This window comes from Rhincodon typus, chromosome 19 (genome assembly GCF_021869965.1).
Source record: "Rhincodon typus isolate 14 chromosome 19, sRhiTyp1.1, whole genome shotgun sequence".
NCBI lineage: Eukaryota > Metazoa > Chordata > Chondrichthyes > Orectolobiformes > Rhincodontidae > Rhincodon > Rhincodon typus.
The window spans coordinates 36,250,674-36,266,220 of NC_063350.1; the positions used below are offsets into that span (position 1 = coordinate 36,250,674).

Here is a 15,547-nt window from a genome sequence, read left to right on the forward strand (position 1 = left end):
TAATTCTGACAGAAATTTGATGCTTTTGTAGATTTACATTAACTTGTTTTTTTTTTAAAATATACTCACTCATAGACGGAAGTCTTTCAGGACACATGAGGTTTGCTTGGTAGGTAAAATCTTCAGGAAGAAATGTTGTGGTTTGTAGATAAGTTTCACTATGGTTTAAATCATCTGGATAATCTGAGAAGAATATTGAGACTTCAGTAAATTTCACTGCTTCAGGCATGGCACAAGTAAAGATACAGAACAGAGAAGTTAACAGTGACATTAAATGTAAAACTGCAAAAATAATTCAATCTTGAATATTAAGAGAAGCCTTTTCTCTTCTCAATGGTAGTCATGTATCAATCTACTAGACTTGAAGGATATCCAAAAGATGTATTATTACCTGGTACATTTTCAAATATTTACTGACGGAACTAAGTTTCTATGCTTTAGATTTTGGTGGTTTTGTTCCTAACAGGAGGAGGAAAATACATTTTTTTATTGTTATTATTTATGACTACCAGAGATACTCTCTCATTTTGAAATTGGGATGTATTTTCAGGATATGGGGAAGTTGCTAATTGGCAGAGCCAGAGGAAACTTCCCCTACAAAAAAAAGATTCTGAGTGCACGTGGTCAAATTCATCGACTGCAGATCAATCACAATATTACTGCCACCCAATTTACAACCAACTGATGAAGTTGGGCTATACGGATGCTGAAAATTATACTTTTCCAAGTCTTGCTGAGCAATAAGGGGTGTGAATGGGAAAGAGGTAGAAAACACCATTCAGCAATAAAGGACCAATCAGCTGGATTTGTCAATTGCCCAATACTACATGATGGCACATATCACAATAATACAACTTTTCCCCTTAGTTCAAGGGTGAGTAATGAGTGGGCACAATTTTAAGGTGAAGGGTGGATGTTTAGAATGGACATGAGGAAAAAGCTTGTCATCCAGTGGGTGGGAATCAAGAATGCACTGCCTGGGAGGACAGTTGGGGCAAGAAAATTCTCAAACTTTAAAAAGTACTTGGATGAACATTCGAAACGTCATAACATTCAAAGTTATGGGCCTAGTCCTGGAAAGTGGGACTAGCAAAAATGCAGTTTTTTTTGTCAATGGGCCAAAAGGCCTCTTCTGTACTCCATGATTCTGTATCTTCAAACTAATCGAAAATAATTTCAAGGTCTTTCCTCTTAGATTTGTACATTGATTTCAGGATGTGGAAGAATGGCGAACAAAGAATTTGGATACAATTTCTGCTGTTGAAACAAACTTCCAACTTTAACCATCAGGAGACTAAGTCCTCTATTGACTTTCTCACCATCACCTTTGAACCCAGAAGCAGCACGTTTATATCTTCACAGAAGCAAGGATTAACACATATTAAATTTGTGGTAAATTGCTTACTGAATGTTATACAATCAAATTCCCTTTGGTAAAAGTGGATATCACAACATCAGTTAACAAACTAAAACAAATACTATTGCAATTAGTGATATGAACCATGAAAGCTCTGCAAATACAGAAGAAACATTCAAGGTTACAAATAATTGCCCTTTGTAAGAGTGCCTTCAATGACAAGAATTGTAAGTTTTAAAAATTAAGTATTTTGCTCATGAAAGTAAATTTACTCATTTTTATCCTAATAAATCCTGTTACCTTTGTATAAACATCTTTTTCTCAGACAATGGTGCTTTTTTTTTAAATAAAACAGACATCTCTTTCAAAGTTACTGCCAATTTATTATGTAGATGCTAAATCAATTCATGAATTTCAAGATGCTTTGACTTTGAAACCTCAAATTTAGTACAAGGCATTGTTATCCCAGTTGACTGGGCCACGCTAGAACAAACCAAGCAAAGACACGCACGAGAATTCCTGGAGGCCTCACATTCAAACTGGAACTCCATGAACAAACGTGCAGAACTGGAACCATAATCCAACCTGGAAGTGACGCCACCCACCCCAAGAAACTAAGACACAAATAGCAAGCAGGACAGAACTCTGATGCTTCACCGGAAGCGCACTGATGATGTTACCTAGCACAGTGACAAAACGTTTGGGAACAAACTTACCAGCTCAGCAAGCAAGTCAACAACTGGGAAAATAATTCTACAAACGGAATTTTCTTGTTTGCTATGTAATAGTTTAAATTTGTTACCATGGCTACTGCATAAATACCTGTACCATTAAGGCTGCTGTTCATCTTAGCATAGGTACTGCGAACCACCTGCTCATACATTTGAGATCCCATTGTTTTCACACTCTCTCTGATCATGATGCCTTGGGCTTGCATCATAAATAGATACGTGTTTACTGGAAAAGAAAAAAAATACAAATACATACAGTTTAGCAAAATTGTACAATGGGGAATTGCTGTTTAATTGAACTGCAAGTGCTACATTTGAAAACCAAAAACAGTACAAACCCCAGTCTAATGATACAGATCTAAAAAGGAGGCATCTAACAGGGTGCAAACAGGAGTTTCAGACTTTGCACATTAGTTTGACTGAGATGAGGAATATGGGAATCTGGGATTTTGTCCAGCCAATAAAAGCCATAATACAGCAAACACTCAGGAACAGTTAAACTCAAAAAGGTGATAGAGGGTCCAATTCTTAGAAGTTCAAGGAGGCATCAAGGTACTGGAACTTTGGCACCTTAGGTGAAGATGATCCATTCTAGGTCAACCACGAAGTGTAGCTTTTGATGGTGCTTACTGTACAAGTCGAAGTAAAAGAGCCACATTTTTAAAAATGTGACTTTGTAGATTGTTAACAATATGTATTTATGCTGTATCTCAAAACAGAAGGAATGTTCTACAATGCATCAACAAGATTTGTAGAAGCAAGAGTGACTTATAAAAATGTGACGTAAAACACATGGGCAAAACCTGGTTGAAAAGCTGGGAAGTGAACTTGTGTCTATTTTCTTCAGGCCAATCTTTAATTCAGACCTTTAATTTTACACACTTCTGGAGCAGTAAAGATTTGAACCCAGGCCTCCAAAGCCCACATGATGTGGAGGTGCCGGTTTTGGACGGGGGTGGGCAAGGTCAAAAAAAAATCACAACACCGGGTTATAGTCCAACAGGTTTATTTCAAAACGCTCGCTTTCAGAGCTCTGCTCCTTCCTCAGATGTAGTGTGCAATAGGAGGTATATCGACAAAGAATTTATAAGCAGGAAAAGTAACAGCCCTAAAAATGGCTCACTGACCACCTCTTGTTGAATCTTTAATCAGTTAGAGAGGAAATGCAGGTTAGCTATTGAATTACCTCACCCCCTAACTTCCTAACATCTGTGAAGCATAGCTCAGAGAGGTGATGGAATGCCTCTTACTTGTCTTGATGTTTCAGCTCCAGTAATAATAATTTAAACTCGACGTCATCCATTTGATTGGCATACCACTTGTTACCATCACCATAGAAGCAGGTGTGTACCACCTACAAGACTCACTGCAGCAATTCACCGAACACTGCCCAAACCATAAAATTTTTTTATCAGCTAGAAGGATAAAGGCAGCAGCCACATGGGAACACCATCACCCACAGCTATCCTCCACGCCACTCATCACCCTAACTTGGGTCTATAAAGCTTTACTATCACTGTCACTGGGCTCAAAACTCGGAATGCTTGCTCTAACTGCAGTGTGGGTGCAACTACATCACAGGAATTGAAGGTAGCAAGTCTCCACTACATTCTCAACATTTATGGAGGACTGACATAAATCTACAATGCCAAAATACAAATAAAAAGCTACTCATATCATAATTAGTGACCTAGTAAACCTGACTGAACAATGAGTAATGCTTAAGGCAGCAATGAGGGCGTGGAAGAGGGGATTATTTCACCGATTGTAATGATTGCTGACTCGGTGCGGGCAGACTAAGAGGTACAGTTCAGCCTGTGACAGGATACAGTGACAACTTGCAATTTCAACATTTGTGCCAACTTGTGCATGTGCTACACCCTGGAATTGCGAAATTTCAGAACTAATGACAGCCAACACCAGCTGTAACCACTTCACTGGCAAAATCCAGGTGCTTGCATTCTCCAACATTTCCCGGACAACGCTTCACCTTCTATAATCCAAGGCATGCAGTTCAGTTGTACCTCCTGTATTGATCAGTGACACAGAATTTCCTAGGTGGGCAATCATACACATTATCGAGTGATTGCCAATGACAATGTGCTGCATTGAACTCCATGCAATTAAACAGAGGGCCTATCTTGCTTCTCTAGCTCAGTTCAGGTTGTATAAAACTCACTGAGCTGAAGCAAAATGTGCCACAATCAAACTCTACAATCAACTTTAAGTATTTTTAATCTATATATCTCATTATTTAAATACATGCTTAATAGGCGTTTTCTACGTTAGGTAAACATCACCAGACCAACACTGGCAGGATTTTTCCACTTGTGTTCACCGACCCATAAATGTCTGACCAATAATTTTTAATGTACAGGAATCTTGTGAACTGACAGCACTGAAGTAGAATGCTCTGGTACTGGTACTCAAAGTTATTTGCAAATCTCAATAACAAGCTTCAAATCTTTTATCATTGGAAATTTTCAAACTAAGAAAAAAAAATTCTGGATTGTTTAAAACTTTAAAAGAAACACAACCAAGTTAGGATGGCTAAGTGAACAGATAACAAATAAAATGGAGTTAGAATTTTAATGAGTATAAATTTATAAAATCCAATTACATTTTCTGCAGTAGTCTATTGTACTTTGAAATAGTGAATGGTTAATAAGGTCTACTTCCTGCAGAAAAATATAGCTGTTACATTAAAAGACAGAAATTGCTGGAATTACTCAGCAGGTCTCATACATTGGTCATGGGAGAGGAGGGGAGGGGGGCAAACACGAGAGAGAGAGAGAGAGAGAGAGCGCGCATGCGAGAGAGTGGGGGTAGTGAAATGTTAATAAGACAGTATGTCCTTTCAGCTGCTCACAGCAGGCAAGGTACTAATGGCACTGTTCAAATACAACCAGCTAGTGCTTGCAAATGTCTAAGTATTGTCCAATATTAGATGAGATTCTGTGATGGGACAACTTTTGCTAGATGATCCTGAGTGTGCAAAGAATAATGCTGACACAACCAATTTAGGATTGTCATTTTGACTTGCAGTGCGATGTGTTTGTATGTACTGAAACTACATATATTAATATACAAGGCCCTCTTTGCAAACAGAAAAAAAAAATATTTAAACATACTACGCCTAATCCAACTGAACAAAAGAGGCAGCACCATGTTCTGGTTCATTCCTCAGAGCAACGCCTCAGTGTAAATCTGACTGGTTTAAATTTAAGCCAAGCTAGGCAACTGTCAGTTTCATCTAAGTGATGCATGTCCGACAACAATGCCTCCACCAATCAATTTACTTGCCAGCTCATCAGCACACTCTTCTCATACAATATAAACATGCTGTTCCCCTTTACATTGCTATTCTTGTAAATTGTCTTGATGAGAAGTGCAAAACGAAAATGTGACTTGTTTCAGCAGTACTCAAGTTTTATACTGTCAAACTGGTATATTTTGATTGAAATTTGTTGCAAAAACTGCGGCATTATATACATATTAATATACATTAGTTGATAATTGTATCTAGCTCACCGGAGTGCTAATCAGTCTATATTTGCACAAAATTGGAGACGTACAGATGCTGACCTGCATTGGTTACAATTTCTCCTGCACACAAGAGGTGTTATTGTCATATGCAAGGGTCATGTAATTGCCATTACTTGGCTGAAGTACAAAAAGCAACTGTCTGAAGAAGGGTCTAGGCCCGAAACGTCAGCCTTCCTGCTCCTCTGATGCTGCTTGGCCTGCTGTGTTCATCCAGCTCTACACCTTGTCCAAATAAGAGTGATTGATTATGCTGAACCCAAGTACATTGCTAGTGCAGATTCAATTTGTAACAGCCAGTTCTTTGATGACCGTGTGTCAGAATAAATAACCACATGGGAAGTTAGAATAAGATGCCATTTTAAATTCTCATTTTCATTCAGTGTAGGTGTAGACTTTCTGTTGAGGAACAGGACTAAAAGAATCAAGTGTCATATGAATTATTCCAACAAGAAAGCAATCAAATATAATAAGACCACTAGAAATAGGAACAGGAGTACACTCTCAAGCCTGCTCTGCCATTCAGTCAAATCATGTCAGCCTTAAAATATACACAAGAACTCTGCTCCCACAGCTCTCTATGACAAGCAGTTGCATTGACTCTCAATGCTGCAAGAGAAGAAATTCCTCCTCATCTCAGTCTTAAATTACCACCCTTAACTCAGACAATGCCCGCTGGTCTTGGACACTCCCATGAGGGGAACACATTGGCCTGAATCTTTGAGCAGTTGCAACAATGGGCTATACTCAAAAGATGCCTCTGACCTGAAACTACTGCTAAATTTCTTCTGAGGACTTCTAATCCTGATGCAGAAAAAAAAATGCACAGGACTTCATCACTGGAGTGGCGTAGTCAGTGGAAAAGGACATGTCAGCTTTATTGGCACCAGTTGCTGTATTCCGATTAGTGAAAAAGCTCCAGTCTTTTAATGAACATTAATGAAAGGTTGAATGGAGCATATGGATTTCCAGTCAGCAGGGGGTCATTTTTTCAGGTTGGGGTGTTAGGTACATGGTCAACAGTTTTGCAGCGTGAGATGGTGTTGCTGGGTTGGCTAAATCTCAGCTGGTAACTTGGTGGCCATGGAGAGGGGACGGTAGTCTGGTGCGAATTAGGTCAGGTAGTTATCTGCATTTTTTCAAAAGTTCTAGTAGTGCTGACATATTATTGTCAATTATCAATAATTGTAGAATTGGCATATTTCAAAGTAAACCCATTACTTAGATTTTGCAACAGTAACAAAAACAAATGTTTTCACCATTTGTCAAGCTTAGATTTTTGGCACACTTCTGCAAGTCTGATACAGTTTAGTTCCATCTAAAGGGTATCTGCAAACTGAGAGCAGCAATGTATCTCTCCAACCCAACTGTACATTAGTAAGAATACATCAAGTCTGAAATTAAATGTCAAGTTTTGTACAGAAAGTTAAAGACATAAAGAGAGCAAACAATTGTTTGAGAAAAAGAAAATGCTTTAAAAAAACTCCAATGATTAAAATCTAAACAAATGGGATTTCAGAATTGTAAAAGAAAGATTTCAGCAACAAAGATTATTTGATCATAATTAAGATTTACTGCCCTGCAGAAAACTTACTTTCGCTTAAATGGACAAACTTGACTCTTGAACATTTTGGGGTGTGAGGGGTGGGGAGGGGCATGGTATCTAGCAGGTAAGCACAATAAATTCCTGTCCTTCACATGTTTGAATATTGTCATCACCAGAGGTCAGAACCCTGAAGTACTGTGAACATTTTTAATTGCACTCTCAAAATGTATCACTGAACTGCAATAGCCAGAAATCACTGTCCATGTAAATTAAGTGGCTACCTGGAGACAGACACCCACAGAATAGCAGACCAATGGATGCAAAGGGAACTTTAAATAATTGCCCTTCAAAAGTGGGGGTAGGATGCAAATCAAAACAAACTAGACAGGTCTCTTATGAATACAAAGATAGTGAGTGGTTGATGACCTCCTGCTCAACAGCAACCATGCTCTGTGGAGCATGTTTCAAAAATGCAAGCACGTTTTCTGTCTTTCCCTTAAACAGTACAAAAAAGGGACACGATTACAAAGCTTGCTTCAACTCTACCGTAGTGTGCTAGTGAGAGGAACTGAAAGTTCTCACGTAGCAGTCTAGGTTCAAGCATTAATGTGCTGTGAAAGTCACAGTCGAACAACTACCCTTAGGTCGTAAGTTCTGCTGACAAAGACTTCCTCAACGAGTGCTAGAAGTCAGCAACTAGCAGCCAGAGGAAAAAGGGAATAGGTATAACAAAAAGGACTCACTCTGAATACTGGAACTCAAATCACAATTAATAGGAATTAAAACTATGGAATCTCAACTAATCTACAAAACTAAGGAACATGAAATTGACTATTCAACTATCAAAGTTTTTGTGGTTACTGGTAACCTTCATTGCAACAACCACCACGTCCAACCAGCTCCTCTTCACAAACAATTCATACCTTCTTTTTAAAAAGAAATGACATCTTTTTGGCCTCACTTCTTATTTCTAATCTGCGAGTGTGCGTGCACAAGTACTTTTTTCCCCACATTTAATAATTAATAAACTCTTAACTCAAGCAAGTCTGTTAAATTGTCTCCTTTTAACCACAAGTTCATTTCAGTATGGGAGAAAGATATCTTCAATAGAAGGAATCCCTTTCTACATTAACGTTGTTGCAACCAACCGAAGAAGTGGGTGAAAGAAAGACGGGGAACCAGCTCATTCCTCCTCATCCGGGACCATACCAGTTTGAGGTTTCCAGTCTGGGACAATAACGAATTAGGGAATCTTGCCTGGGGTCTAGGAATGATAATATCAAATCTCTTGTTAAAGATGCTAATGTAGCAAACAGAACAAAATGAATGTCATGATTTCCATGCTCACCAGCATTTAGGAATGGACAACAAATGCTTGCTTTGTCAGCAACACCGACATCCAAAGAAAGAACAGAAAGGAAAACATGGATGCAAAAATGTTGCTTTTCAACTTGTTCCAGTGAAACAGAAGAAAGGGAGTGCTGATAGCCTTACTAATCAAACTCAAAATCTAATGCTTGTCCAAAGAAATATTTATACATAATATATTCTAGCAGGTAGTAGATTAGATTTGTGCTGCAAAATTTGTAGCATAGAAGTTGCTTAAGGTTTTTGTTTTTCTATAAACAACAGCATAAATGACTCCTAGCTGCAGCTAGCCTGAAAACAGGCAGTGGTCAGAAGAGGCCACAGCAATAAAACAACAGAATAGACAGTTAAAACATATATCCAAACATCGAAAGTGTGTTCAAATTTCAAGTTAACTACGCTAATTTAGAGGCTTGCTGGAATGTAAACGTTAGGTGTTAAAAATAGAAATTGCTTCAGATGCATCATCTTCTGGTTCTGATAAGGAATTAGAATAGTCAGATTGGACAGTCGTGAATAACCAAGGGGATTTATGAATAGATCTCAGCATTGATAACTGATAACAGGCAAAAACAAACAAGAAAATTGCTGAAAGTTAATTTGAAGGACAGAGATAAAATGTTTCAAGAAAGGTGTGAAATTAATCATGTATTGAATGAAATAGGTTCAGCCTGGATGCTGAAGGGCAGGGATGTGCACAAAGCTCTAGAAGCTCACAAGAGGATGGATAATGAGGAGCAGATTTAAACCCTGCATTTAGACCTCTTAACACATTTGGAAATAGTGTATTAAAAACATTTTTAATAAAAAGGTAAACTAGTCCTGTTAAAAAAAGGCCAAGAGTTTTTGAAAGATCCATTGCAGTATGTCATGTACAGTATCCCCTAAAAATGATTCATGTTTATGAGTAGTCATGGAAGTCACGAAGACACGAGGCATCAACAGAAAGAAGAGTAAACTATTCATGCCCGCCCTGAACTGGGCTAGTATTCACAACTTTTCAAGTGATATGTTTGTTCTATAACTGGTATTTTAGTTTTGGACTCATACTCAGGTTCCTTATTTTCTAATCAACCTGTTCAGAGAGGCTATCACACACCTCTGCAACAGGATAGGACTTGAACCCAGGCTTCCTGGTTCAGAGGTAGGGACACTACCACTGCATCACATGGGTCTTTCTTGTGTCCAGGTTTTTTTCTTTTTAAAAATACCCAGAAAAGCTATCGTGAAGGACTGAACGACTTTCCCACTGCCAAAACCACTGTGACTTTCTATGTTCTTTATCACTCCCCCCACTTTTAACTGCTAACCACCACCAGTCAAACACCCATGTTGCCACTTAGAGGTGGTGGGGTGGGGGTGGAGGGCGGTGGAGGGTGGAGAGATGGTGGAGTACTCAACGCTATATTGGCTACAGTTGATCCCAACTGATTAGAAATGAAGTCAGCTGTGTCTAAATTGTAAACACATTGACAAGCTTAATAACTAAAATTTATTGACTGTTCCCAATGTCACTTGGATTTGAAATTCAAGTATGGAACAAAGTGCTAACTTCACATTTTTGTTTCATTTTGTGCAATGATAACTGGATTTTACAATTATTTGTTCAGTTTTAAAAAGCTAATTTACACAATTATTAACTCAAAATGAGTCACACCTTGCTGCGCAAGGAAACCACTGTGGTTTCAACATGGTCTTAACAAGAACAGAAGATAAATACCAATGAACGTCATTGAGCCCATCTCTACTCATCCAGGAGTGCCCAGCGCTTCACATTCTGCCACCACACCCAATGGATGTAAAATCCTCATCTCTTCTCCAATACGTAACACGAAGAATTAGGGTTGATCAAGGTAGATCAAATCACTTGCTAGTTTTCTCTTTTAGGGAAATTTTAGAGAAAGTTGTATTCTTAACAAAAAACTTCAAGTTTCTTTTCTGCTTTTTATGAGCTGATGAATCTTCAAGCTTAAAGATTTTAAAAGATTAAATATACAAACACACTTCTACTTTATACTATGATATAAGAGATTGAAAAATATTGGATGTTCTAGAGTGAATCGAATTATCCTAATGCTGACTGACAAACTGGTAAACCTCTACACTTTAAACAACTAAACATATCTGATGGCAAGTTCTTTTTTTGGAAACCACAACACAATCATCTACTGATTAAAGCCTGGACAGTTGGAAATTATCAAACAAGTTTCCTTCTCTTTTTATTACTGTCAATACATATGTTGGTCTCATACCAAAAGGAAATATCAAAAATAGTACAGAATGTGCAACAGAAATATACTTTTGCACCTCATATTCGCATTCTCAAACTAAGTTTGAGTCATAATGATGAATCAGAGTGGGATATCATCAACATCTATATGTGTAATCCAATGGGCTTCAAAATGATGCCATTGAGCTTCAGTATACAGATGAAAAAAACAGAAGGAGTCGTCCAGGATAGACCCTGGAGGGAAAGCAAAAAGGTAATATTGTGGCAGCAGGGAAAAACGCTTGTTGTGCCAACTAATGGATAAATACAAATAGAAATAGAAATAGATGTATGCATTACATCCATAAACATATCAAAGCCTGCAGAAAAGTCACACTGGATGAGTACAGCTCCAAAAGACACGAGAAGAAGCTTGGCACCATCCAGGACAAAGCAGACTGCTTGACTGGCACCACATGCATACACACCACCACCGCCCAGAAACAAGAGTACATACTATGTACAAGATCCTTAGACAGTGGAATGATGGTGGAGTTGCTGGTTGAAGATAGCAGACCATGGCAAACAAATAGAAGCTGTCATGTGGCATATATCCACATAGCCAAGGAAGGTCTCCTGTGTACACTGAGTTACAAAGGAGTCTGCACAGTTTTACAGTTAGAGACTGCGCACAGGGGAGGACACTAGTGGGAGCAGGCTTGCTCCAAACACCAAACAATTTCATATCTTAACATATCAGTGTCTTAACACATTGCCTGGAGGTGGCGAGGAGGATGAATAAGCGACAATTGTACAATGGCCTTCACAGATCAAAGCTGGAAGGCTTTGCAATACAGTAACCTTAGAAGCTCAAATGACAAAAAAAAATCTCAGTTTAATAGCGCTTTAAACACAATCAATTAAAATCAAACACAAATGTCAGGAAATTATCATCTCCAATAAGAGACACATCTGACTCCACCCCTTGATATTCAGTGGTATTACAATTTCTGAATCACTAACTATCAACATCTGTTACACACAGGATAACAGAGTGGTTACAAGAGCCGGTCAGAGGCTAGCACTATTGGAGCAATTAACTCTTCTTCTGTCTCCCCAAAGCCTGTCCACTATCTCTAAGTCACACGTCAGGATTGTGATGGAATACTCCCCACTTGCCTGAATGAGTACAGCTCCAATAACACTCAAGAAACTTGACACCATCCAGGACAAACTCTGCTTGATTGGCACCACATGCACAACCACCAGTCAGTAGCTACAGTGTTCAGTATCTATCTACAAGATCCTTAGACAGTACCTTCCAAACCCAAAACCGTTTCTATTTAGAAGGGCAAGGGCAGCAGATACATGGGAAACACCACCACCTGTAAGTTCCCCTCCAAGTCACTCACCATCCTGACTTGGAAATATCAATATTCCCTCACTTTTGCTGGGTTAAAATCCTGGAATTCCCTACCACGTGGCTTCATGGGTCAACCTACAAACACATGGACTGCAGTGATTCAAGAATCACACGACACCAGGTTATAGTCTGAAATATCCAACTAAACCTGTTGTCACATGATTTTTGACCTTGTCCACCCCAGTCCAACACCAGCATCTCCACATCGTGATTTAAGAAGGCAGTCACCATAACTTTCTCAAGGACAACTGGGGATAGGCAATAAATGCTAGCTAGCCAGCGATGCCCTCATCCCGAGTGAATAAATAAAACTCAAAAAGGACTTAAATGTGTCAAAGTTCATTGAAGGAATACAACGAAGAGTCCAGAGAAAAAAGGAGCACGAAAGGCAACAGCATATTCAAAGACTTGAGAGAAAAGTGGGGTTGGAGGTGAGGTGGAGCTTGCAGAAACAGACTGGTTACGTACTTTCCTCGAAGAGCAATGATGATTTGAAGGGGAAAAGAAAACTACCTCAGGGAGAGAGATTGTATCGCCTAAAAAATATTGCCAAAAAAAAAAAAATACAATTATGCAGCAAGGGAAATGAGAATCTGCAGTTTAAAAGGAATAGAATTAAGGGAGACAAACATAACCCATAAATCATCATTAGTGATAGCATGTATCCAGAGGTAGGCATAATAACTTTCAACCTGGTCAATACACAGTTCAAAATCAACTGATCAGTGACAAGAAAAAAAAAAATCAGATAATGTATCCAAACAGAGTTTAAAATTATGCTGGTGAGATTACAACTTAAATTTCCATGAAAATTTCTTTGCATAACTACAAACCTTGATGTCATTCAAGATAAGACCCACTGGCAGTTTTATTAAACCCATCTTCAGCAGAATTATCCCACAAAATAAGCAGTTTTTCAGTAAATGTCCATTTTACCATGAGCAGATATTCTGAGTTTTTTTTGTGCAAGAAGAGTTCTTTAAAAATGCCTAAATACCCAGGTTATTAGCACAATTTGAACAGTTTTCTCTGAAACATAACCAGGACAAATCTTAAATGGTGACCTGGGAGAGTATCTGCAAGACAGCAAACACAAACAAGGTTTGACTGCATGCAATTCATGTTTAACATGCATCTTTTGGTGATCTAGCAAATTGTACCTGATGGAGCCAGAGGCAAACAGCACAGAAATAGGCCTTTTGGCCCAACTCGCCCATGTCAACTAGGTTTCCTAAATATTAAACAAAAACTGAAATTGCTGGAGAAACACACAAATATGGCAGCATAGAAACGTACAAAATAGTGCAGGAGTAGGCCATTCAGCCCTTGAGCCTGCTTCACCATTCAACATGTAAGGTTTTGGAGTAGATTTGTAACTCGGGTTGTAGATGTTGTGGTTCATTGGCTCGCCGAGCTGTTCGTTGTTCTGCAGACTACGTCAAACGTCAGACCACTACTCGTGAACAACTACTTCCTACATGGATTCCTCAGGAACCGGTTATTACCATGCAGTGAGAGATACAAACCACCCATCAACAACCCACAAGCTCATAAAACAGAACACAACGGTCGCAGGATGGTAAAGGTAATTATCAGCGACACACACAACCGGCTCCACTGATATGACAGAGAAGTTGTGTGCCAAACAAAAAAGCTACCAACCAAGACTGGACAAAGGACCTAGGACAAGCCATCAACATTATTCAACAGATCACAAGAGCCAGGAAAAGCTAGTCAGTCAAAGTAACTCACCACAACCTTTCAGACAGGAAACTGACAGACACAGAGAAAGCTGTTCTTATTCACGGACTCAACTACAACCACAGAGACGTCAACAAAACAGTATTCCTTGCCACACTGAAAGCCACACTGAAGACCAATGGCATCAATGAAGAAACACAACAAGCCATAAGCCAGACAATGATCCTGACACTGACCAGTAAAAGCAAACTCAACACATCTGAAAAGGAAGGCACTAGAAGGACTGAAAAAGGACAAGAACATCACCATATTCCCAGCAGACAAAGGGCGCACAACGGTAATACTAAACAAACGGTGCTACCCCTCCAAGGTAGATACACTTCTAGCCGATGAGAGCACACACTGGCAAGCGCAGACAGACCCGACACCATAACTGGGTAACAAGATTCTCAACACACTAAAAAGAGACTCAAACAGACCGGACAAATCTGCATCCCCAGAGCACTAGCCTGGCGTTCTTGATTAGTAGTCTGGTGACATCACCACTACTCCACCACTGTGGCTCCACAGAGGAAGCATAGAGGTGATATTACATCTTACTTACATCATGAAAGTTTAATGTCAGTGTTCCAGGGCAGGAAAGATAATTGTAGGCAAAATTCAATGTGCTAGGTCTTCATAATGGTTGGAAATTGGCTGTTAGAGTATTGCAAGGAAAAAGGGAATATGGAGGATCAGAGTGGGTATCTGGCAACCATGTGGGACTTGGTGATAACAGTGTCTACTACGAGCAGAGTTCCTTGCCACCACTTACTGTTCTCTAAACGTGCAATGCAACTGAAACACAGCTCGGACAATAACCAGGAGGGGTGAAGTCAGTGTTACTTTGACAGGTGAAAGCATGGGAACCATGGCTGCTGGACATTAGGACATTGAAGTGGCAAATGCATGAAACATGTATTTGCAAACTCCAGCTACATTTCATTTGCAAATACACACAATGCATGCAAATTGATTGTACTGATGCACAAAACACTGGTCAAAGGCAAAATGCACCATGTCATTGATGAGAGTTAAAGTAACATTCCCAACTCAGAGATGCAGAAGTTAATGGCAATAACTTAAAAGGAGGCAGTTACAGACCAAAAACATCCCATCATTTGTGGAACTTGCAAAGGTGTTGTATGATGAGGGGAAAAGTGTTGTGTTATATGACATGTAAGTATGCTATTGAATATAGAAGAAAAAGTGGAATGGTTGAGATGGGTCTGAGATGGGCAAGGGTTTGGAGCATGTCAATACATCAAATAATAATTCAAAGGGTTGGTTATTCAACCAGTGCGGCACTGTCACCAAGATCATGCACATAATGTGGTCTGGGCCATGATGAAAAGAAAAGGTAGGGCTGCTGCAGATGCCAAGACCCAATTTATGGACTGTCAGTTTGAGCCTAGGCAAGAGTATCACAGTGAATATATAAAAATTATAGGTGAAGACTCAGTGGAAATGAATAAGATCCTGAGGTCAGTGGTGATAGAAGATAGAAGTGTGAGATTGGAAATTAACCATAGATAAAAACCAAGAGAACTACAGATGCTGTAAGTCAGGAACAAAAACAGAAGTTGCTGGAAAAGCTCGGCAGGTCTGGCAGCATCTGTGTAGAAAAAAA

At 39.2% G+C, this 15,547-nt stretch overlaps 1 protein-coding gene across 5 annotated transcripts in view; it reads right to left on the minus strand.

Annotated features, from left to right (window-relative positions):
* LOC109912806 (beta-1,4-galactosyltransferase 5) overlaps positions 1-15,547 on the minus strand; it is a 74,435-nt gene that overhangs the window by 21,772 nt on the left and 37,116 nt on the right. For 4 of the 5 annotated variants that reach the window (XM_048608436.1, XM_048608438.1, XM_020512248.2 and 1 more), the window contains 2 exons: positions 2,180-2,314; positions 70-183 (listed from right to left, as the gene is read on the minus strand). In XM_048608436.1, coding sequence (XP_048464393.1) covers positions 70-183; positions 2,180-2,314 — 249 coding nt within the window. The remainder of the gene's footprint in view (positions 1-69; positions 184-2,179; positions 2,315-15,547) is intronic. The other variant, XM_020512256.2, reaches the window with a different exon arrangement.